This window comes from Thunnus thynnus, chromosome 16 (assembly GCF_963924715.1).
Source record: "Thunnus thynnus chromosome 16, fThuThy2.1, whole genome shotgun sequence".
In the NCBI taxonomy this organism is placed as follows: domain Eukaryota; kingdom Metazoa; phylum Chordata; class Actinopteri; order Scombriformes; family Scombridae; genus Thunnus; species Thunnus thynnus.
Genome location: NC_089532.1, coordinates 16,424,328 through 16,450,107, shown reverse-complemented (window position 1 = coordinate 16,450,107; position 25,780 = coordinate 16,424,328). Strand labels below are relative to the sequence as shown.

At 40.6% G+C, this 25,780-nt stretch overlaps 2 protein-coding genes across 2 annotated transcripts in view; one reads left to right on the top strand and one right to left on the bottom strand.

Moving 5' to 3' along the window:
• Nucleotides 1-218: 218 nt before the first annotated feature.
• On the top strand, nt 219-10,154 carry itpka (inositol-trisphosphate 3-kinase A). The gene is made up of 7 exons (XM_067613778.1): nt 219-943; nt 5,185-5,281; nt 5,747-5,960; nt 7,179-7,383; nt 8,282-8,383; nt 8,874-8,945; nt 9,639-10,154. Exons 1-7 carry the CDS (start codon nt 524-526, stop codon nt 9,909-9,911), a joined length of 1,383 nt encoding a protein of 460 aa, XP_067469879.1. The 5' UTR covers nt 219-523; the 3' UTR covers nt 9,912-10,154.
• Nucleotides 10,155-11,234: 1,080 nt separating this feature from the next.
• Nucleotides 11,235-25,780, bottom strand: part of ltk (leukocyte receptor tyrosine kinase) — a 63,330-nt gene continuing 48,784 nt past the window's right edge. Inside the window, exons 18-29 of the mRNA XM_067613779.1 lie at nt 24,703-24,864; nt 24,394-24,507; nt 20,945-21,131; nt 20,750-20,840; nt 20,162-20,226; nt 18,894-19,023; nt 18,707-18,804; nt 17,414-17,506; nt 17,056-17,157; nt 15,410-15,544; nt 14,855-14,945; nt 11,235-14,733 (exon numbers count right to left, since the gene is read on the bottom strand). Of these exons, the coding sequence (XP_067469880.1) occupies nt 13,654-14,733; nt 14,855-14,945; nt 15,410-15,544; nt 17,056-17,157; nt 17,414-17,506; nt 18,707-18,804; nt 18,894-19,023; nt 20,162-20,226; nt 20,750-20,840; nt 20,945-21,131; nt 24,394-24,507; nt 24,703-24,864 (2,348 nt within the window). The 3' untranslated portion in view covers nt 11,235-13,653. The remainder of the gene's footprint in view (nt 14,734-14,854; nt 14,946-15,409; nt 15,545-17,055; nt 17,158-17,413; nt 17,507-18,706; nt 18,805-18,893; nt 19,024-20,161; nt 20,227-20,749; nt 20,841-20,944; nt 21,132-24,393; nt 24,508-24,702; nt 24,865-25,780) is intronic.

The window sequence follows — 25,780 nt, the reverse complement described above, 5'->3', positions numbered from 1 at the left end:
CCCCATAACCGAAACGTTGTGTCTCTAATAAACTCGCAGCAACTTAAATAACAAAAATGTTAGAGGGCTGAACAACTTGACGACTATAAATTCTAGTTTAAGTCATTTTGGTGACAGATCTCTTCTTCAACTACATTTCAAACACATAACCTGCCAGCTGCTTCAGTCGGGAAGTCAATGCGGAAGATAATAAACCTGGTACAGTTGTGAGTGAGTGCGCCGGCGCGTGCTCGTGTGCGTGTGCACGGTAAAACCACGCAGACGCTCGAGCCACGCCACCACCATCAGAGAGGGGTTCCCCTAACCGACAGCACGCAAAAAGTAAAGAGGCTGACGGAGGCATTTTAAGTGACAAATCTCGGAAAAGAAACAACAAGGAAGTGCAGAGTGAACACCAGAACTCACGACGGGCTGCGTCTGAACTCTCTGGAAGTGAAATGATTTGATCTGAAAGCTCTCGAGCTTTAAGAGAAGCGGCGTTGCGCATCTCGTCGTGCGCCCTCACGGCGGATTCAGGGCTCCAATGCCCAAAGAGTGCAGAAGGAAGACTTCCAAGGACCTCGGGCTCCCTGGGACTGGTATAAACAACGAGGGGTCTCGTTTAGAGCGAAGACCAGCCGGGAAGTCAACCAAGATCTGCGATGAGCTCATTCAAAAAGCCGCTCAAGTCGCCCCTTCGTCCGCAAGCGGAGCGCCGACGGTGATGGACGCGCGCCGGGTACCGCAGGTTACCATCACCCCGGAGGGAGGCGGCTCCTCCCGGGAGATGCAGCAAGAGGACTGGGATGATGCGGTTGACGGCAGCCTGCGCAGGAAACTGTCCAACTCTTCCATCTCCTCTACAGGCTCCTCTGTTGTGGAGTCCGAGGATGACTTACTCAGTGACAACGAGAGCAAAAGTAAAGGCATCATCACTCTAGAGCATCTGGTGGACACTGGAGAGGTGAGTAAACTGCAAAGACATCAAGTTTTAGTGCAAGAAGGCAATAAGTGGTTCTCAAAGTTGATTTTCCATGCAGGGGTCATAGACAGGGTTTCTGTGGGGTCACCTTTATTTGATTTTATGGTATTTTCCTATAACAGAATATATAAAATAATTCAATACACTCTTTTGCCTCTACTTTCTGCTATGTAATGCATTACTAAATCAACAACAGCTGAAATTGGCAGTGGTTCTTGACCTCCTGTGTATCTTTGCAAGTCTGCATCTTCTATAATAAGCCAGTTACAGTATAGGTCTAATAGCTGATGCTTTGAAAACAATAAACACAGCAGCACATAAACAACAGTGAGCACTCAACTTCCTCACGGGAGACCAGTGGGATCACTTTGACTTCAAAGAAGGGGCATAGTTACAGAGTGATAACAGTGTTAGTATTTGTGTAAAGTTTGTAGATTCCCCATAAGAATGTGTAAGTGAGCTCTCCAGTAAAGACTCCTCCTGGGAAATTAGTCACTTCCACATTTCAGAGGGTTTTTTTTCTCTCCTGCAAATCTGTTTTGTCCTCATGTTGTTTTGAGATCTGGGAAATTTCATTCGTCAGATGCAGTGATCAGACTCATATGTTAATTCGCTCTCGTCAGTTTGAGATCATGTAAAAAAAAAAGAAACGTTTGACAAGCTTGAGGATTGATGCTACAGAGAGTGCAGGATAATCTTCAGGTAATTTGATTGTGCCCATTGAAATCACGTTATCTCTCCTTATGTTTAATGGGTTATCAAAACCTTTCACATCACCTTAATGATCCCGGCTGTTGCATGAAAAAATCGAAGCGAAGAAGCTGTTAAACCTTTGTTGTGACATATTATCGACCACATGGTGCATATATGACAAATAAAACACAGCAGCTTTAATGATTTAATGACTCAAAAACCACAAACATCCTCTTTCTTAGTATTCTTTGAGCCATCTGCTATATTAATAATTATGTTTTTTGCACAGTAGTGCACAAAATATGCACATTGAAAATAATAGAGATGCATCTGTTGCATGTCAAAAACAAGTCGTTAAATTGGTATTTTGGAACTGTAAGTATGACCTTTGACACTATGCTTCCCTCCTTCAGTACACACACACACTAGTGTTGAATGACTGGCCTTTAGCTCAATAGATGCTGACGGTGGAAATTTGTTTGCCTTTGACATTCTTGGCTGATAAAACTCTTCTTGGGGCAGACAAGTCTCGGTCTGACTGAACATGCTCGTATATGCGTTTGAATAGCGCTGTTTACCTCTAATGATATTTGCTTCCTTTCAAAGAGAGGAAAAAAATGTTTCTGCAGCTTTTAAAGCTTTAAAATGATCTTTCCATGTGAATTGTGGGGAAGTGTGATCGTAGTGAGTCACCTTAGCGTTTCTGCCCTTTAGTGAACAACATAATCTGCTTTTTGTCTACACTGTCACCACATTAGACTTTGTTTCAGACTATCATTGGGTGTGTGTGTGTGTGTGTTTATGGTCTTATCGCTTCTCTTTGCCTTCGCCATACAGGATCTGTGGCTGTCACTTTCTTTCAAACAGACTGAATACACATTGCTTTTTAAGCCTGTGCCTTCATGTGAAGTAGAGTTTAGCGTAGCTGAATGTAACATTGTCCAATCAAGTCATTCTCAGTGTGAATTCTTTCCTAAACAGAAGCTCTTTCCAGCCACTTTATTTTGCTCTTTTGGACATTGTAATTTAAATGGAAATATGTTGATCACGTCAGCCCACACATCAGCCCACACACATACACGCACACACACGCACACACACAGACACAGTAAGGCAAAGGCTAACATGTCATTGTGTAATGATGTTTTTTTGTGGTCAGTCGCCAATTTGAGCCTTGTCCTTTGACATTTAACAAAGAACCACTTCAGGAAGTTAGAAACACTTGTGTATCGGCACTTAGCCTGTAGTAGTTCACACTTTAAAGCACTTATGACACAGATGAATTCCTAGTAGACAGTGCTTTTCTTGATGGAGATTCAAAACAGACAAACAGGCTCATCATTGCAGCAGGATTAATTTGTTAAATCTCACTCTGGTTTATGCATTAGCGCTTCAAGATGACAATACAGCTGCACGTGGAAGACGTGTGCTAGCTGGCCAACAAAACCAGTCTGTCTGAGTCACGTCATGTCAGCATTGTTCTAATCACTCCCTGGAAATGTCTTGGAAATGTTGTTGCTGTTGACTACTCTGGCTGCTCAGACCAGCACGGTTTTGTGTCAGCTTGTCAGGGCAGGTGCTACAAAGAAATGGAGTCTCTGGCAGAGCAGAGAGCAGGGTGTAGGGTGCTGAGGAAACCAATCAGAAAGCAAACATTTTGTCTGCTTGAAATATTCAGCTCCTTTTAAGACTGCAACTAACGATTATTTTAACTATTCCCGCAATTAACTGATTACTTGTTTGACCTATAAAATGTCAGAAAATGGTGAGAAATGTCAATCACCGTTTCCCAAAGCTTTGTTTTGTCCCAACTAACTGTCCACAACCCATCTTCTTCTTCACTATAATAAAGAATTAAAGAAACTAGAAAATATTCATATTTAAGAAGCTGGAACAAGAGAATTTGGCCATTTTTCCATTAAAAATGACTCAAAATGATGAAGCCATTATCAAAATAGTTGCTGATTAATGTTCTGTTGATCGACTAATCTTTGCAGCTCTAGTTTCTTTTAATTTGTGTCCTGTTATTTAAGTTCTAGCTTGAGAGTGAAACCAGTATTATTGCAAGCATTATCAATACAAAGTCTTGTGGTTTCTGTCATCAAGGTTGACCATGACACCGCGGTCAGACTATGTTTGAAATATAAATATTGTCCAAAGAGCTGTGGGGTTGTTATGTTGCTGTGTTGTCGAGGTGTTCCTTTCCCTCTCAGTCTGTGGATAAATAACTCTACTGTATTTCAATCAAAATGCACTCAAGTTGTAGTTGATATGTGCCTCGCCATATTTGCTTGCAATAAGTAAGCCAATGATTTGCCCTGTGTGGAAGTCTGACACCTTTGCTGTGTGATATTATCAGTAAACAAGACGCACTAAGTGAAGCATATCGCCTGACATTTAAGAGAGACTTGGCTGGCTGCTGCAGAGTTCTGCTATTAGTGTGAATGATGAACTGCGAAACACACACATGAGCTCAGTGTTCACTAACACAAGAGTCCCTGTTTCATTTCCTGTTTCAATCAGAGCATGCAGAATGAAATGACCTCTTCAACACCTAAAGACAGGATCTAAGAACACTGGTTTTGCTTTCCAACGACTGAGAATGAGTTTATTTGGTTTATTTTGCATTTGAGCTAAGTATGTGTCATTTGAGTTTTTTTTTTTCTGGGAGGGAATAAAACAGGCAGTTCCCCATAAGTGTGAAGCACTGCTGTGTCTCTGTGAAATATACAAGCTGTTACTGTGTTTTTCTGTGTGTGTGTGTGTGTGTTTGTGAGGTAAGAAAAGGAGAGAAAGAAGGAGAAAGGGTGGGAAAAGGAGTCCTTGAACAAACAACCATGAAAAATAAACATTTCTGCAAAGAAAAGATAATTTGCTCCCTCAGTCATATTTTTTCTTTGTTCAGGATTCAGTGTGGACTTTGTTTGCCGCAAACAATCATATGACACCAAGAAAATTCAGAGTTGAGAGGGCAGTGTCACCCTGGATTATTTGGCAGCAAACCTTCAGATTTGTCTGTAAATTATGTCAATGTTAGAGTGTGAAATTTTCAATCCTATTTGAGTATAAAAGCAGGAACTTTCCTGTATAACCAAAAAATGTCAAAATCATGGTCCTGCTCCTAATTTTAGGCTTCTCTCTGTGTGAATCCAAGTTATGAGCCCACCATCGCACCGAAATGGAGGTGCTGAATAGAGATGTTGAGTGCAGATATGAGTTTCCACAGAAATGGCATTTAGCTGACCTACATCAGAGGTTTCCCACAGTGGAAAATCAAACCCTGGCATCAGATTTACCGGGTAGAATAGCTTATGTAATCAGATTCCTATTCAGACAGTATAGAGTGGACCTAGGTCGGTGACCTGCATTATCTCTTCCTGTTCATCAGATAATTTATGTGAACAACGACACACGGATACACCCAAAACTTGAAACAATGCTTCACTTTAGTACATTACAATTGATTAGATTTAGATCATTTAATTTCCTCTGTTGTATTCTATTCAATTCTGTTTGTATTTCTTCATCAGAGCAAGCCATGGTGGAAGTTAAAGACCATCGTCCACTGGCCCTTCAGTGCTACGCAGAGGAGAAAACTAAACTGGGTGCAGCTTGCTGGGCATAAAGGTATGACCTGTTCAGATCATCACTGTTTGTGAGGAAATCTAATGTCCTGTTTCACTTGTTGCCTCTACTGTGAGTATTTGGTGTGCAGTCTTTAACATAAAGTAAGATATTTGTTTTTGGTCTTGTTGTATGATTTTTGTTGTGTTGTGTCAAATTTTCTTTCTACAGCTTTAAGAAATAAGAACAAAAGAGGGTCATAGATCAGACATTAAAAAAACACTTGCTGTCATAGATGCTTGAAGCTTGGCCTGTTGTTTTACCACTGCTGCCCTGCACAGGACGCAAACATTGATTGATTTGTAAGAAGGAGAAGTTGCTGGAAGTCAGAGCCAAAATTTCCCTCTAATCCTCAGATTTAGGATCATCGCCTGATAAAAACATTAGGGTATCTTTAAAATGCTGAGGCATTTTCTTACATCTGGTGCTCTTGAGTGCTCGTACAATAATGCCTTTATCTCACCTCAGGTAACTTCAAAGCAGCAGATGAGGGCACTATTCTGAAGAAGTTCTCAGAAAACGAGATGCAGTGTTTTGAGAAGCTAAAGGGTGACGCGCTGCTCTCATTTGTACCCGGTTACCATGGCGTTGTGGAGAAAGACGGAGAGTCTTTCCTTCATATGACTGACCTGCTAGCGAATTTTGACCTTCCCAATGTCATGGACTGCAAGATGGGAATTAGGTAAGGAAGTAAGGTATTTATTTGCTATGATAAATATTCATTTTTTTATGTTTAATTTCTTTGTATGGATTTTGATTAGTTAATAATCTAAAATCTTTCATACACGTGTTTCATTTCTTTGTATTTTATTTCTTCTACACTAAGTGCAAATTTAAAATGATCATGTCAGATAATTACAATATCCTTGTTTATTTATGTATTTGCTGTTTATATTAATGTTTAATGCTGTTATTCTGTTGAAATGGATTAATGAGACATGTGCAGACTGGTGACAATGCGTGCTGTCTAAAGCATTTTTGCTCTACAAGGGAACACCTGTTGTAACTGCAGGCTATATGCTTGGCTTCCTGCCACAGCGGGCGGGGTGCCTCACTGTATCATGCACACAGACACAAATACACATGCACATATGCACAAAACTCACACACACATGATAAAACACACATAAACAAATCACTTTATTTGTCTAATCTATGTCTGTATTTCTGAAGCTACATACACACACACACACTCACACATTCAGGGTGTCCCTGGAGACTCCCCTTTGTCAAAAACACTTCTAACCACAAAGTTGCAAAACCGCTAACTTGCACAAACACACACTGAGACTTTCACATAGTTAAACTCTGTGCTCTGGAGTCTCCTCTCAGCTTCCCTCTTCAGCACAGAGGAAGTGCAGCTCACAAACTGAAACTGAAATTTTCATGTTTGTCCATAACTGCCTAATATAAATAAGCCAAGTGTGAACGTGCATTACTCTACTGTTCAACAGAAGTGGATTCTTGTACAGAGTGTTGCTCTCAGCCGTGCAGTTCATTAGTGGTATCTTTATGCAGTGCTTGTGTCTTCTCTTCCTTCTACTCTGGTTCTTAGTTCAGCAAAAGAAAATCTATCCTCCTTCTCTCTTAATGAGAACTGAAAATGTTGATTTTGTAGCAAAAAGTACTTTTTATATTCTTAACAAAGCACCATTTAATTTTTGAATCCAATGCAAATATACTGAAGTCACTTTGGCTTCATAAAAAGAACAGCATGAGTCTGTTAACTATGTGTCTTGCATGTTGATAACTTGAGGTGTGAATACAAGACAAACCCTGAAAGTAAATAGCCATTCCTGTTCATGTGAATGCAGATCAAATACAAATACAAAGATACAATGCAGATGTAAAAATACAGCTCCTGCACCTGAAGGATTTAGTCATCCTCCTTCGGTTTCAGAACCTACTTGGAGGAGGAGCTGGTGCGAGCGCGGGAACGGCCCAAGCCGAGGGAGGACCTGTATAAGAAGATGGTGGAGGTAGACAGCGAAGGGCCAACCCCCCAGGAGCATACCCAACGTGGTGTCACCAAACCTCGCTACATGCAGTGGAGGGAGACGATGAGCTCCACCAACACCCTGGGCTTCAGGATAGAAGGGATCAAGGTAGAGGGAGACAGAATATGGGGAGTGATATGCCACTTACCCACAATGAAAGTGTTAATAACAGGATAATTATAGTGTAAAGCTAAGGAAAGCTTGTTTATGACTGGATGATTTCTGGGGTGAGGTTAAATATGAATGAAAACACACTTACACAGTTAATGAAGCACTAAAAACATAGAATTGCACTATTCTGCTCTATTCAATATTTTTAGTTGAACAATGGGTTAAATGACTGTGTGTAATGCGATGAAGATTGCTCATAAGGATAAACCCGCCCATGCTTATCACTCTGTGCTCCAGTTCCTTGAAAGTTTTAATGTCTTTCAGCTTATTGTTTTGGTTTTACGCCAGCAACCTTACTGTTTTGACTCAGTCCCATAGTTCTAACCTGTCATTTTTGGCTGCAGCAGCCAGATGTGAGAAAGCCACAAATTAAGGATCTAGATGGTGAACACAGTGGAGCAATTAGCAGCTAAAAAAGCCAGATATTTTTCATCAGGAGTTTGCAGAATCTAAAACAAAGTTAAAAGAAGAATGAGTATTGAAATTAAATTTGTTTGGTGGCCAGAGACACAACTCCAAATTAATACTAATGTTTCTATGTGTCTACTGGATGCATAAATAATTTTTATAAGGTGATTATATATCAATGTTTTGTTTACAGATTGCCCCCAAGTGGCCAAATATATCATTGCAGGTTTAAAGAATGCATATAAATGCAGTCAAATCAGAGGTACATTGTCTGCCTATGTCTTGACCTGTGCTGCAGAGTCACAAAATGCTAAAATATATTGTATGTTATGAGAAATACAGCACATGCACAAAGCTTAAGTAAAAGACCTGGTTTAAAGTCATTTTATTGTTCGATCTTCTTATTCAGTCCCTTTCTTCTCTTCAGAAATGTGATGGCACATGTCGAACTGACTTCAAGAAAACCAGATCAAAGCAGGATGTCATCCTGGTGTTCAAAGACTTTGTTGGAGGGAACATCGACATCATAGTACGTGGCAGCCAGTCATCCTCTGCACATACACAGTACATACCCATGCATGTATGGACAAACAGAAAACACACTGTTCTGTGCATACATACAGAGCAAACTTCCAGGCATTACCTGAAAGGCTACACAAACATGCCAGATCAGTTTGGTCTCACATCCGTGTACATTCATGTAATTATTTTGTGTATTCAGTGTTTACATTTGAAGAAGGTTGAAGCTAGTCTAATGATGAATAAAAACAGCTTGAAGGTGTTTGAACTGCATAAGCAAACCGCATGTCACAAAGCAAATATTCACACCGTAATGCTGTTTGAGTTAGCTATTATGATGGGAGGTTCCCAAATATACACTGTGTCTAAACCTTTTAATGTTACAACATTATTAGTTAGATTCTAACTTCAGTTTAAATGCTATTTGAGATTAATGGCTTTAAAGTTCAGGTGATGTTAATATTTTACTATACATCCATCTCTGTTTCTGTATAACACAGAAGTCCTACCTGAGCAGACTGACGGAGATCCAGCAGGCCTTGAAAATGTCAGAGTTCTTCAAGCAACACGAGGTGATGACTAATTTACAGTTCATATGGGTGACAAATTAAAGGGAAAACAAACATTAACATTAAAAGTAAGGTCTTGAGCCAGGTTTGAGGTCAGGTTTCTGGTTCTGGGGACTCCCTGTGAGGAACTACCCACAGGGAAGCTCCCCTGAAAACTACATACTTTCAAGGGCTTTTTTTCTGTTTGCATTCACAGCGCCAATAGCAACGCTGAAGTGACGTAAGCCGGCTGGCGGTTGGTATAGCAATGTCACTTCTGCGCAAGATAAAACAACAAAAAGATGGAGGATGCTAATCAGAGTTGTGTGTTGTGGGTTTCATGATAATAAAGGAAAGGAGTTGGAAAGGGGACGAAAATATGTATATGTATATGTAAATACATAAAAATGGTGGTTTCTGGAGCTGCATTGGCAAATGTGTTCGACCAATCACTGTACACTTACGTCACTCAGGGTTCCTCTTGTGTTGGGAGAGTACCTACCCTGAAGTAGGAGTTAGAAAAGTCCCTCAAAACGGCGTTCCCAGTTCCTGCACTGCAGACGCAGTAAAAAAGGGGTAGTTCCTCCAACAGTTCCTAGAAATGTGAAAAAGTTCCTGCAGCCCGAGAGCACCTATTGTCACCGTCTGCATATATGGATTGATAGATTGATAGAAGCAGAAGAAAGCTCAATATTAAACTCTTCTTATTTTCCTCAGGTCATTGGCAGCTCTCTCCTCTTCATCCATGACCACACTGGCAACGCACAGGTCTGGATTATTGACTTTGGCAAGACCACGGCGTTACCAGAAGGCCAGACATTAAACCATGACATTCCCTGGCAAGAGGGCAACCGGGAAGATGGTTACCTGTGGGGGTTGGAAAACCTCATCCACACACTGGAGTCTGTAAGCTGTGAAGGGGGCAGCGAGGAAACCTTTTGCTCAGTTACCAAAGAAAATAGCCAAAGTACAGAAACAGATGGTCAGTGACCTTTGACTTATAGATGCGTGAAAGGAACTCAGACTGTTTTAATGGACACCACAGAGAGGTGTCACATATGCTTTGGGTGCTCTGTGAGCAATGTTAAAAAGAGGTTTTATGTAGTCCAGGAAGAGCTCAATAAAGCTCATTAACAAAGTGCAGATATGACCAGAACCCACAGTAATCCCGGGCTCTGGTTTTTACCAATTTAAGGTACAAGTGACCATATTTGATACTAAACTGACAGAAAAGATATACAGTAACGGACACTGAACAGAGAGGAGGCAGCTTGTTACTGAATGACTGAGCAAATGAACTGACACTAATTCAGCTTCCTACAAAATGAGAAGAAGTGAAAGTGTAGGGATTCTGTATTTCAGTTTCAGGGACAAGATGTTACATGTCAAGGGAACGGTCGTAAAATCTGAATTAAAACAAGGAAAAAATGAGCAATCACAAATCACAGACCATATCCATTGAGCTTGTTTTTACATCTGTGAGTGTAATGTTGAAGTTTCTGTTCAATATGAAACTCCGACTGGCTCACAGACCTCAGTCACATGACTACATCTTAAAACACATGGTCATTACAGTGCTATATACTGCATAATGATTAGAGTGGATCATCCATTTTGCTGTTTGACAAACTGTCTTTCACTGTATATCAATTTATGTTTCTTTCACTGATTTTATTCTTATAATCAAACATGTAATTAGAGTAATTTCTTGTGTTGTTGCAGAACTTGTTGGATATAGATGCTGCTCTGTTTGTTAGAGCACATTTATTAGGTCTGGGTCATTATTGTAGCTCAGAATACAACATGTCAGTTTTTTTGCAAATGACATGAATGAAAATATGTGTGGAATTAAAAAGGGGAAAAAACTGTTGCTCGTATTTTCAATAGTAAAACTCTATTGCGGTATCTTAATATGTTAGCCAGGACACTTGTTTTTATTTTATAAGTGGGACAAAACTGTGTGTTACTGATCAAACCCACACAAATGAGGTCAATATATATGTTGATTTATTTGGGGCACAGTTAGGTTAGATGAAAGTGTAAAAGACAGCATATTGCATAGAATGTCTTTGCACTTTTGGTTGAGGCGTAACACCACCAGCTACATAAAGAATACAGAAACGTTTCAATGTGAAAAAAAAAAAAAAAATGCACCAGGCCGTAAAAAATATACACTGTGAGTAAGGTGAGGGTGATTTCTTCTTCCGTCCATTAAAACTCTAAAAGAAATTCCACAGTAATCAATTATTTCTAAATGGCACAAATGAGTCTTAAGAAAACTATAAGAGTAAGATGTACTTTAGTTATTTTCAAGTTGAGCAACCAAGAGAAACACTAACATCAGCAGGTCTGAGCATAAAAACATACAGTAAGCCTTCAGAACCCTTATATAAATTTAACCATTCACTTAACATATTCAAAAATAAACTATCAACATGTTTAGGCTCAAAATAAAGACACATATTGGACTACCAAGTCGATTAAATAAGAATTACCTAAAACATAAATACTGAATTGAATCTTTGATTAATTGTATAAGACTGAGACACCTGCAGCAGCTTGTTTGGTATTTCAGAGCTGAATACCTCCCCCTGCTGAGTAAACATAGGTACTACCAGCACTACATCCCTCGATGCAGTGCAGTGGCATCTAATGGCAGTGATCAACTACAAATACAGATCCATCATAAACATAAATGAATAAACAACTACAAATGCAATGGGGTTAGTCCAGTGTAAGGAAGTGAGTACAAAAATAGCAAATATTTTCACAGCTGCATGGTCATCATATTAGACTTGTACATGTATTATGAGACCTCCTGCAGTCCAAGTAAATATTGGGACACGGGGAAAGAAAGTCAGGTATACTCTGAATTATGCAAAGACAAATCAAGATCAATGTAAGCTAGTTTGGCAAAATAATTCTCAGCACAAGCTCCTATTACAGTATTACAGTATTATTACAGTATATACAAATATCCAGCCATAGATTTAAAGTCACAAGGAGTCAGCGCTTACAGTTCAACATCTTAAAGAAATAGTTGCGAATTTTCAAAAACATGCTTATTTGCTTTTGCTTTTGCTTTGCATTTGAAATGAGAAGATTGATACCACTCTGAACTACAGCTAGCAGCCAATTAGCTTAGCTTAGCACAAAGACTGGAAACAGGAGAAAACAGCTAGCCTGGTTCTTTCCAAAGTTTGACGATCTGCCTACCAGCACTAATTTACACAGTACATTGTGTTTGTTTTAGTCCAGACTGAACTGTAGAAATGAGAAGTTGTGGTTTTACAGAGGGGTTACGTGCAGGACTATTTCTTTGCAGGGACACAGTGACTTGACATGCAACCAGGAAGTCATTGCGCCCGACATAGTAACTGACACACACACACACCCACCCTTTTAAAATCACAATTAAACACACAAGATATAACACATTTAATAGTAGGTGGATTTCGTTGTCTTCAGACAGAGCCCAGCTGTTTTCCCCTTGATTCTAGTCTTTATACTACACTAAGCTAAGCTATTCATTTTATAGACATGACATCGATCTTGTCATCTGACTCTCTGCAAGACTACAAATATTGAACTATTCCATTAAGATCTTCTGCTGGTGCAACCTAAAGACACGACCTCCCTGGAGGGGAAACCTGGAGTGGTGCATGACATCACTTGCAACAACTGTGGGGAACACTGCTACATCAGTAAAACAGCAAAAGACCCTGGACAAGAGACTGAATGAACACTGGAAACAGACAAGTCCATTCACATCTGACACCAGAGACCATCCTTGAACAGAGAGAGGGATTACATTCTCCCCCCAGATACTGTACGACCACCTGTTACCACTTACATTTCAATACTTAGGCCACGTGATAACACACTAAACCATCTCTATGACAACTGAGGAGCAACTCCATCTGCTGAGGAAGGCCACAAGACATGTCTGAAAACTTCAGTAACACCAAGTTTTTTTTTTACTGCTGTTTCAAGCACAAGATCTATGTAGAAAAACTAGGAAAACATTTTCAGAAAATACATGTTATTGCAGTAAATTGGGAGGATGTGTGTTTTCACATTATCTGGGGAGAAAGCAAATCAGAATCACTTAAATGCACCGACTAGTGCCGCATGTTCCAAAAGTGAAAATGTGAAGATGAAACACATGAAAAGGGTTTTAGTTACTCTACATTCAAAAAACCTTTTTTGAATTTGTGACGTCTGAAATTAAAAGTTATAATAAAGCTTGGAGATTCTTTTCCCAATGGCTCAATATTTGTGGCTTGTTAATACTACAAATTCCAACCGATTGTTTACAATAATGCAACATATACTAAAGCTTTCAAGAAAGAAAAACAGAAAGGAGTCCAACCACAGCAGTGTTTTTTATGGCAGCTTTCACCAGTGTTGTAGACAGTGAGAAAGCGCAGGGCTGCATTTCGTCCAGTGTTTCAGGGTCAGTGTTCAGCTACCAGTGTACCAGAAGCCCAAAAGGCTCTGAGTCCAGGCTCTCTATCACAGTGCAGAGGAGTGTGTGTGTGTGAGTGTGTGTGTGTGTGTGTGTTCCAGCATTCCAGGAGCTCTAATAATTCGATGTGGCGCCTCTCACACCGTGGCAGAGGCCTGGTGGTCATGCTCTTCATTCCAGCAAACGCAAGTCTCAGTTTGCGTGTCCTACAGTGAAAAGGGGCTCCAGCTGACATTTTAGCTTTAATATCAGTCAAAATGTTTCTTAGATAGGAGTAACACTGAGGTCTTCTGACAGAGAAAAGCCTGAGTCTCTGTCACGTGTTGGTTTCTCAGCTTTGGTGTGTCTCCTCACGTCCTCGTGTCCGTAGCTGGCGTGACGCTTCAGCAGCAGCTTGGGCATACAAGATGAGGAAGTATGGAGGCCAAGTGCCAGTCCCAGGCTGGTCCCTGAGGAGACACTGGGGGCAGAGCTGGTGTTTGTGACGGCTTCTGGGGCTTTAGGCATAACCAAAGGTAGGCTCTCTGCCTCGTAGCTTTGCTCATCATAGGCGTAGTTGACGTTGCCACAGGGAAAACTCTGAAGCTTAGCCAGGTCCATGCCAGCTTTGGCAGTGGTGCCACCTGTTGGGCTCTTATGGGAGGAAGTGCTTGGAGCAGCTTGGCAGGAAGGATAGGGAGATGAGGAAGTGCAGAGGCTGGAAGGGCTTAGGTGGGTACAGTTGGTGCTGTCACACCCAGCCTCGCTGCACTCTGAGGTTGTGTTGCAGGTCTGTGGAGCCTGTGTGTTGGAGGTGGAGGACGTGGAGCTTGAGAGTGGCATAGACTGAGTGTGAGCAAGGCTTTTCTTCCCTCTGAAGTTTTCTAAGACCCAGGAGCCATATGTGGGGTTCCACAGGTTTTTAGTTTTGTTCTTCAGCCTCTGGCTCCCTGAGGAGGAGCTGTTTCTGGAGCACGGCCGGTGGTGAGGAGGCTCAGGGTGGAGCCAGTGGCCTCCTGTGCACACACCCGGCACTGCCGCTGACAGCGCTAAACCGGGGGCAGGAACAGGCTCGGCCCAGGATGGCTCCAGTGCCTCGCGGCACGACATCACTTCGTGGTGAACAGGTTGGGTTCTCTGGAGGAGCAGGCGGGGTTTGGTGGGCTGTGGAGGAAGAGGGGTGGGACCCAGGCCCAGAGGGGAGAGACCCAGCTGGGAGGAGGCATCCTGGGAAACAGGGTGGGACACCAGGAGTGGAGAGAGGCTGGTGGGGGTGTGGTCAGAGGGACGGATTACTGTGCTGCCATCGTCCTCTGTGGTGGGGCCATATTCCACTGGTAGGGGTGTGTTGATCACATCTGGGTCCTTAAAAAAGGTAATTAAAAAAAAAAAGCAAAGAATTAATAAAAAACATATTTCAACATATATTTATGTAATAATAAGTGACATTCTATGCATCTACAGACAATTGTAATATAAAGAATACCTGAGTGCAGTAGTTGATTCTCTCCAGGATAGTTGAGAAGTTGGGCCGGTGTTCGGGACAGTGTTGCCAACACTGGGTCATGATCCGATAACTACACAGATACAGAGTCCAGACATATAGTTTAGGTCATATGTAACACTTATAACAAAGAAAGGAAGTTGAGATGAGTTTCGGAAAGTTCAAGCAAGTCCTGTTCAAAGGTGGTAGACCAAACTGATTCTGAGCTATTAGTTCCACAAGGATTTGTGGTGAAAAACAAGCAGGGGCTACTTTCTCCACTTTGGAATAGTTTTTCACAACAACATTTTATAAATGTATTTCTAATGTTAGCTTTGTCTCAAAAAAGACCTTTGACTCCACAAACTGAGGATCCATTTTGCATCATCACTGCATCCCATTTCAATAAGGAGCTGAAATAGGGACGTTAGACGTTAAGACATTTCCACTGAGAAAACCTGCTTCACACTGACGAAAACTCATGCGAGCCTGATTAAAACCATCCCAATTTGGCCATGCTTGATGTCTACATTCAGACACATCTCAGTCAGTACTCACACAGGCCCTGGGCAGCCCTTGGGAGGGTCCATCCTGCCTCCGCTGGTGACAAACTCCAACACCTCCTGGTTTGTCTTACAAGGATACGGCATGTAACCGAGAGAGAGGATCTCCCACAGCAGCACCCCGAATGACCTGCAGGGGGAGACACAGATCAACTACTGAGCAGACTTCATCATGTTTGTCACATGCTGAAGTTCTGCTCTGGTGTTCCTCAGAATGAGAATAGCAGAATCATTATAGTAAATTGCACAAAAGAATACTCTAAAAAGCCAGAAATGCCATTTTGAGACTAAAAGCAGATGGTGAATTGTGAATGGTGAAAAAATTCACCTCCTTTGTTTCAAACAACAAACCTCCCCAGCAGTTGGTCATGTGGTTTTCCTTTTGGTGAAATGATTGTTTGTATCCTGCAGTTTTCTGACAGCTGAGTCCCACTTCTTTCTCATCAGCAGTTACAACAGTATGGTATACCAAGTTACGCCAAAAAGTCTGAGTGCATTACCAGGAACTCTGATATATCCAAATAGAAAATGTTTATAGAAGACAGTTATATTTATATCGTTTTAAATCATTAAAACAATCTCCAATATCTTGTAAACTATTCACTATAATCAGAGTTTATTGTGTCATTGTGACTGTTTGTTTGTATGACGTTCATTTTACAAGTTTCTGCAGAATTTGAGAATCCATATTATTCCAGCTCCATGTTAGAGTCTCCCTGATGGCGTTTACAATAACTCCCTTTACAAATGTTCTCACAGTGGATTTGATTTCTGGTAACTGTGGAGGGAAGGCCACACAAGCCAGCGCTCCTTGTTTTTTTCATTTGTTCTGGGTCACCAAGTTTGAAAATGATTCCACATCCACACAGCTTTAAGTCTGAAGGGACAAGGCCTCTCTGCAGAGCTCAGTGGTGACTTTTGGTCAAAGAGTAGCTCATGCTGATCTATGAGTTTTATTGACTGCTGTATAAATCCTTGCAGCTGTCTCATTAAAAATCTGATTGTGCCTTTTAAGTTCAAAATGTTAATCTGTTAACAAACTTTTCCTCCTGTCTAGTCCAATTTTGCTTTTTTTCTGGCCCAAGCTAAATATTTAACTTGTTTTGTCATAGAAGAAGTGGTTTGGAAATTCGCTACTCTCCCATTACAGCCACAGTGTGCCAATTGTGTTTTGACTGTACTTTTGCTAACAGTAGGAGGGCATTCTTTGTCCAGTTGGCTCTCTGTCTTGAATACAGATGCTGTTGTGTCTTGTAAAGATGTTCGCTTGAAACACTGTTCTTAGGATGTTGGGTTCTCTGTAGGTCTGCCTGGTTTTGTTTAAAATGTAAAAATGACTTGGTTTGCAAAAATGCTTGTGAAAATGTCTTCAGCTTGTGTTGTCCTGATTGCATCGCATCGCTTTCAAATTAGCTGCAATTTGGTGCTTTGATACTTTTTCACAACTCAAGAGAGCAATTTGGCTCTTTGACAAGGTTGGAAAATGGAAAATATTTTTCAATGCAAATCTGTTTTCAAATGTTAAGTACAGCATCTGGCATGGATGGGCTGTATTAGTTTTTTAAACTGAAACAGTTCCTCTTTGTGCACTCAGCCTTACTGTATACATTATTTGAATTATTATTATTTGAATTTATATACCATGTATCAGTTTTGCAGGTGAAGATTCCCTCCATGAAGGCCTCAGGTGGCATCCATTTGACTGGCAGCATGGCACGGCCACCTTTCCTGTAATAGCTGGCTCTGGGAACGGAAAAGCAGCGCTATGAGATTTAAGAATGTCCATTTATCATCAAGTTTAGAAGAAAAGGTAAATACCAAAAGGCCATGAACTCTCTAAGCAAATTTAGAATGTGGAGGAAAATTAGATTGCTTTTCAACTGGTCCCCCCATTTACCACATCAGCCCAGTGCTGCCTGGACTCCTGCTCCCATGAGACACATCACCGTAAATCATCTTGTGGGTTTTGCTATGTGAACTGCCAGCGAGACAGACAAACCTGTATATGTCTCGTGCCATGCCAAAGTCTCCAATCTTGGCAACTCTGTCTGGTCCAGGGCAGGTAAGCAGGCAATTTCTAGCAGCAATATCTCTGAAATACACAAGATTTGTTACATATTGTAGCCTCACGATTGCACTAAACTCTCAAACACACAAATATAATTTACTGTATGATAAATAAAGCTCATAGTATGTTGGTTTATGAATACCAGGGATGCACCGATGTGACTTTTTCAGTCCTGATACCGATACTGATACCTGGGCTTTGGGTATCGACTGATACCGAGTACTGATGCGATACCAGTGTTTAATTAATAAGCTGTATGCGTCACTGTGTGGAAGAGACTGGGATCATTCTTTTAGGTGTAAGACAAAATCAGCCTTGACTTAAGCATTTTTTTCCTAACTTTGTAAAACAAAATTTAACAAATATATACATAGATATAAACTTACTGAATTGTTATTTATTAAAATAATGGTATCCGATACCTGATCCAGCTATTTGAGTCAGTATTGGGCCAATATCTGATATCAGTATTGGTACATCTCTAATAAATACCCATTTTATGATTTTTTTGAGAAATGGATTTAAAGATTTAGATCCAGCTTAAAAAATGGTGTGTTGTTGCTGCAAGAAGATGGTAATAATTGTATTTTTCAGTAAACAAGGTCCACTCACAATGATGAACGCTCAGAAAATGTATCAAATGTTCTACTGATTATGCAACTGATGTAACTTCACCCAGATTTTTGTAATTTTTTTTTAAATCAGATTTTCACACATTTTTAAATATTTTTTAAAAAGAAGAGATTTTTCGAGAAATTGACTTAAAATTTGTTTTTCCTGCTGCAAGAAGAGAGTCACAACTGTATTTTTCAGCAAACTAGGTCCACTCACAAAGAAAATGTATGAAATTTGCTGAGTCTAAAAAAAATACAGTGAAATTACAGAATCATTGCCATATTTTTGTAATATTATTTTTTAAATCAGAATTTCACACAGTTTTAAGCATTTACAATAAGAACAAATATACTCCTGGATTTGCCCGTGTGAAAAAAATAGTGGGACCTAATGAAGTGTTTTTGCCCCAGTGTCTGTGGCATCATTTCAGCCAAAATATTCTCTCAGCCGGAACTACACAATGAATCTTTTAATAACTCTCACAGTTGCACACTCAGCCGTAACAGTAGTAACATATTGTGTTTTTGTGCCTGGGTGGAAAAGTGGTTGTTCAGTGGTTGTATATTCAAATTGAACTCTTAGCCATAATAAGTGGGTGTGGATCCGAACCTGTGTATAAAGTGGTTCTCCTCCAGGTAGCGACAGCCACAAGCGATGTCTCTGGCCATCCGCAGCAGCTCCCGCATAGTGAGAGAAGTGGCTTGGCCCTGGATACAGCACAGTTCAAATTAGTGTGTGCCACACAAGCACACCTCAGATACACAAATACACAAATCAAGGTGTAGGAGAGACGTACAGCTCGTGGCCTGTTCTGTCTCAGGAAGCTCTTCATGTCTCCTCCAGTCATCAGCTCCAGCAGGATGAAGCGCGGCAGGATGTTGAGACTGACGCCGATGCAGCGCACAATGTTCTCATGGCTGAACTTGCTGCAAAGACAAACAGTGACAAAAATCTGGGTTAGCAAGTGTGCAATTTGTGTATGATGTGCTCTGCAGTACTACAAAATTGATGATGCACATGTGGATAAATGCATCCCAAATCTGCTGGCAATTAATGGAAGTTTATGAATGATAATACTATGAAGCAACCACAAAACAATTTCAAGCTTTAATCACTCCGTAAGTGAAATTTTAAGACACACAGGGACAGAATTGTCAGCATGATATAAGTTTTGAGCAAAAAAATCTGGATTTGTTGCATGCTCAGTTAGAAATATCCTCTCTGATTTCTCTGAATTTAAAATACTCTTTCCAATTGCTCTGGCAGATTCTGAGGAGTGCGACAATGACAATGTAAAAAGGGACCTTTCAACTTCTTTTTTTTGCTGACAAGCTTAAAAAAAAGCCATATCAGGTTCTTTTTCACAGTGGGATAAATTGAAAAGCTGATGGGAAGTCTAAAAGGATGATGTTTCACTTCCAGTTCAGACCTAATGGATTTTACTTTGCTCTTACATGGAGTTCGCCTGTGCTGGAAACACACTGTTGGAGTAATAGAGCACAGATCAGAATCTAATCTGAAATAGGAAAGTTTCTCTGATCTTGATTAAGCCTTCTCTAAAACATATCTCCAGTAAAGCAAAAATGCCAAACAGATGTTTGGGAAAAAGACTGATTACTGGTATTTATCGACTAACATCACTCAGGTCATAAAATTAAATTAAATTAAGTGAATTAGAGTTATTTTCCGGAGATCAAAATATATCCCAGCAGACACGATAATCCTGTGGCGTTTTGGCTAATTCGATGATAATTAGCTGAAACAACTTGTGTTACAGCTACTTGTGAGAGGCCAATATGCTACAATATGTAATGTATGTTACATTTTAGTACTGGTTAAACTTCAAGTTAAGTGTCACATCTCGCTCCAGCTGCTAATGTAACTCAGAAGAAAATGTTTAGCTATAAAACAAAGCCAGTTGCTGTCTGACGATGTGAGCACACTTTTTGTGTCTTCACACATGTCAGAAGGATGCGCCGATTGAATCGATGAGTGAACTAAGTGATCTGGTGGCCATGATGTGTGTAATGGACACAGGAAGTGTAAAGCTGCATTAAGGTGCACCTCATAATCAGCGCCTCCATCAGGAAATCCATTTCATCCTGTTCAGAGCAGATTTCGGGAAGAGTCTGTGGAGCAGAGAGAATCAGAAAGCAGTTTGAGGTAAGCGTGTGCCTGTGTATGAATATAACCGACTTCCATTATCATGGGGCAAGACATCATTAGACGCAATCAGCAGACTACTGAAAAGCAGGCAAACCCATGTGGAGCACACTCAGCTTTTTCTTTTTTACACTTGTGTAGTTTATAAGCCTGAGCCGCCTGATGGCACTGACTGAACAAATTTCCATTGATCTTTTTCACAAATCATCAGTCATTTTGTGCAGTCACGCTGTATGTGATTTCATTTCATTACACAACAAACCACTGTATCACATTTTCATCCGGAGGAATAAGAAAAGCCAATATATGCATCACAAAAACCCATCTTGTTAAATCCTACATGCATGTGTGACCTTTAGATCAGTAGGAGCACCCCCGTGGAGTGTTGCTGAGTGGATTACATGTAATGAACATAACTCCTGGTGAGGTGCTCTCATCTAATATTTAGGTACAAGTTGTCCTTGTGTGCCTAACAGAATCCGAGCTGACCTTTATGGCCACCTGCATGGGACTGTTATCACCGCTCATTCCTAGAAGCTGCCCTTCATAGACTTCGCCAAATGCACCATGGCCAAGAGCTCTGCAAAAAATAAAGTGACAAAAGCAACAGTTTAGATGGAAACATCAGCACACAGGCACTCTGTGTAACATTAGTATTGACATTGTGTCCACGTACTGCTGTACCTAAGAAGCGTGATGTTCTTGCGTGGCACTTCCTTCAGCTCACTTAGCGATGCAGCCTTCCCTGCAAAGCAGTAATTCGGGTTGTAGTCGGTCATGATGGTGGAGGAGCGGATCTTACTCAGCTTGTACTCTGGACTCTGCAGACGCCCCCTCACTGCATGTAGATCGTTCTTCCTGCGGTACCACACTGGAGACAAAGTCAAGACAGAGACACAAACAAGATTGTTTCACTTCAAAGTCTATGAAATTTTAAATAATCATAACCCTGACTGATATCAGGACCCCACACAAGCAACTTCCTGACTCTCTGCTAACTGTAGGAGCGGTAACACAAGGAGGGGTCAAGCTGCATCAAACCGCTGGATGCTATATTCTCGATTGTAAAAAATTGAGAGTATTTGTCAAAAAAAAAAGGTGCGCAGACAGTCATTTTGTTCTCAAGAAGACAAATCCTTCCGCACACAAATATAATGTTTTGCACAATGCATGTGGGAATGTCCTCTCCTTGGTTACTGCTCCTAGACCAGTGAGTGCCAGTGAGTTTGGACTCACCCGCCGTGGAGGCAGCCCACGTCCCCGATGCAGGTTGGTAGTCTGCCAGGGAGGGGGGCGTTGCGTGCAGGTAAGAGGTGCCGTCGAGCCATCGCCCGGTGCAGATGCTAGGGACTCAGGGGGGGGTTGGGATCAGGGGAGGGTTGAGATGGAGGAGGAGGAGGAGGAGGAGGAGGAGGAGGAGGAGGAAGGGGTAGAGGAGGAGATGGGGCGCCCAGGGAACAGACTACCTCCCTGCATGGGGGAGAGCTCAGGTGAAGAGACACCATTAACCTGGAGGGTTTGCATGTGTATGTGTGTGTGTGTTTGTGTGTTTTGCTGCCTGATAAACCAGCTCTTGTTAAATACAAAACTTCCTCTTTTTTTTTAAAGGATAGCAAATGTATGAAATTAAACAAATATAATGGCATCAGTCATTGTTTTAGTACTTGATTTATTCACTTTCAAATTCACACCATTACACTCAATGCAATTAGTGAAGAAGTCACTCTAAATACTTCATCCATTTTTCATAAAATAAGAGGTTTGCCCAAGTATGTTCTGCATAGAAGTCAGCTCAGTTTGTAATTATACAATGTCATGCAGTTGCAGTCATAATTAACAAAATAACCACCTTATGTCCAATTATTATCACTGACAATCTGCTGATTATACAGTGAATCTACTGTTCTGTATGTTCAGCTAAAAAGACTATTTATCTGATGACTAATATTTCCAGACCTTGCCGGCCTGATCTCTAGCTAGCTGTCCTTTTCACTTTAATACGTTTTCTATTTTTATAAAAATACGACTGTCTCCTGAAAGGACAAAGCTCTCTAGAATAGCTCTCTTGTTTTAATAGTTTGCATCTGCGGGATTTATCACTGTTTCTCAAATTGTTCTAGTGCTGTACTCCACTCTGCTGTACTGTTGTAAAGAAAGCAATAGTGTTTTTCCAATAAACATTTACACATTTATATTAGCAACCATATCCAATATAAATATCATATCATATGATGGTGTACCACTAGTACTCATAAATGTTAATAAAGAATAAAGCTCATGGATTGTCCACAATGGAAAAGAATCCACTTCTTTGGAGCATGAATGTTGGTCTAAATCTGCCAATTTGGTCTTTAAGATTTCCTGTTTGGATGAAACCTTCCAAAGGCGTCGACATTAGGGAAAAATACAGTTTCTTCACGCTGTTAGATTCACTTTACTTTCAGGAATGTGATATAATTGTGTGTGTGCTGGTTCAGTCAAAACTCAAACTGCTTTTGTCATGCCTGCTTTTCTTGTCAGACATTGTGCAAACCCCCAAGAGCTGAAAACGTAATTGATATTTTACAGGAAGTCAGCGCTATGCAGATTCCCTCCAGAGGCCTTCACACAATGTATAGATTCACCAAACACTGACTGTGGGAAAGAGAGATTGAGCAGCTTCCACAGCCGAGCTTCACTTAATATTCAGCGCTTTCAGTGAGCTGAAACTGACAAGGTTATGGAGAGGATGAGAGAAAGAGAGAGAATCTGCTGTGTTCAAACACATGAAACAGCACCTGGTGGAGAATCAGTGGGTCCAGCAAAATGTCAGGATTCCCTTCCCATTTCTCTGCAGCAGACGGTTGTGAAAAAGGTGATAAATGTGCAAAAAAGTATTGTTATCTGTATGATCCCTCACTGTCCTATATATAAACTGTATTTATGTAAAGTGTCTGTGGTTAATAGCAGCTTTTGAGACGAAGTTTAATACTAATGCAACATTATTAGCGAATGTTATAATCATAAAACATATTTTAATTAGATTATGTTTATTTATTATCCCTCAGTTGTCTTTCTTTCCTCTTTTCCTAGAGTGTATAATTGAAACTACAAAAACAGTTTAATTGTTAATTCCCTAATTGTTCCTACTTTAAGCCGTTTATTTGTGCAAGAATGATCAGTAAAGTATTTTACTGCATATCTGACAATCAGCTTGTATCAGATTACAGAAACACTGCAGACAACAGAGCAAATCTTTCAGAAACAGATTCCTACCCTCCTCCAAATACTCCATATCACAGTGCTTTGTGTAAATAGCATTTTGCTGTATCACAGCTGAAGTCATTCTGCTAATCCTAAGACTCTTATCATAAAGAATCAATGCCCACGGGTTCAAATAAACAAATTAACACTGTGCACATCCCAAAATGATCAAAATGACAATCTTCCATCACAGTTTTCTATATTCCCATATTGTTTGTACTGATCTTCTTTTCTTTATAATCATGACTGTTCCTATTTTTTCTTCCTTTCTCAGCCACTGAATCGCAACGCCTGACATTTACAGCTATGTAATCTCACTCATCAGAACACATCTCCAACTGAGAGAATCCTTTGAAACTTCCTAGTTAAATGTCAGACCTTTCTGCTTGTCCTTTTTATAGCCAAAGATGCATTTTCATATTAAATCCATACAGTGCCATTTCATGCCTCTATGAGAGCAATTGTTCTACTGTAGGAACTAAATACGACACATAAACAATACGGTATTTAACCTCCATTATCTCACTTCTCATCTACAGTATAATCTTGTTTCGCACTCTTTGGCACAAAAAAGTCACAACTTATTTCCACTGTATTTGCATACAGTTGGCGAAAGGAGAGAATCACCTGAAATTAGTGCTTATTATAAAAATGTTCATATTGTGCTCACTAGATTTGTAAGCAAGGTAAAATTCAGAACCATCTCTCTCTCACGGCTCCTTTAATCATCTGGCGCACAGCCAATGGAGGGCACTTCAACCAACACTTATCAAAGCTGTTCCTGTCTCTGCTATCAGTAACATATGGAAGCATCTGTACGTCCAGCTGAGCTCACAGCCGGTGGAAGGTGGAGGGCACAGACTGCACACAGAACTGGAAGAGTCTCTTACTAAGGATGACGCTGGCGCAGATCAGCGCAATGCCGCTCGCAATGGTGGAGGTCACGACCGCCAGGATCAACGTCGTGGACATCTGGCCCTGTGGAGCCGGGCCTTGGGGAGTTGCTGGAAGAAAAGATGATTGAATAATATGCTTAATAGAGTGTAGAGTTATTTTTTTTGGATGGAAATAATTTTAAGGGATTATGGTGTGACATAAAAATTAAAGCTCTATCAAATAATAGCAACAATTCAAAAGAAAAAAACAGTAGAAATGCTGCTGTTGTTAACAGAACAGTTTTTTTGGATGTATTTCCGTACCTACAGCACCGATACATGTAACGTTGTCGCTGGCTAGGACTTCGTCATCGTGGCAAAGACACAGGATAAGGTGAGTGTCTTCCTCTCGTTTGCAGCTCTGCGTCTGACAGTGGCTGCAGTTCAGCTGCACCTTGATCTCACACTCGCCGTGACTCTCCATGGCTAAGAGAAACAACGCACACAAACACATAAACACACGAAAGCACACGTTAAATCTATGGAAAACCAAGATAAAACAGATGTTTTACATTTTCTCCTTGATTGTACTAAGGTATACTTGATTATTATCCCAGAGGGGAACTGGTTTGTGGGGGTACAAAGCATATATGGTGTCATATGGCACACAGGCAGAAGGGAAACAATACAGCAATAAGCATCACACAACCAGTCTGCAGTGCTTATACAAGTACAGTAACTTAAGAAACTGGCGTTAGTATAAGTGCAAAAACCGTATAAAGCAAAGAACAATACATGATACTTTCAACCACTATGCAGCAGTAGCTATGGATCTGATATAAGTACGTGTGTGATAGATTTTGTGTGCATCTGTGTAAAATAGTATGTATAAAGCAAAACCCCAGTTCTGTAGTATATTTGATTAGCATTAACACAATACATCAGTTTGTAGTTTGTTATTAAGTTACTACATCTAACTTCTGACCTAAACAATGCTCATTTGTTTCTAGACGCAAATTATGAAGAAGAATGTGCTCTATATGTGACATACGTTAAACTTCCATCAGAAGATGGTTTAACTGCATTACGGAAAAACATATTTGCCTGAAAACTCAATTATGATCATTTAAGTTAATCCGTTTTTTTTTCTTTCCCAGATCTCACTTTGAATGTGTTTTAAGTTGCAGAGGCAGCCATTGTGTTTTGAATGCAATGACTGGGAGCACACGCAGTGACAACAACAGTGTCTTTCTCTTGAGAATGTTCGGCGCCGAAGGCAACAGGCTCCATGAGGCTGTGAATTAGTCAACTGCCTTCCTGTTCCTCCCGCTAAATAATGAGAATCAGATGGCCGGTAGTCTCACAGTAAAAAAAAAAAACAACACTACATATATCTGTGTGC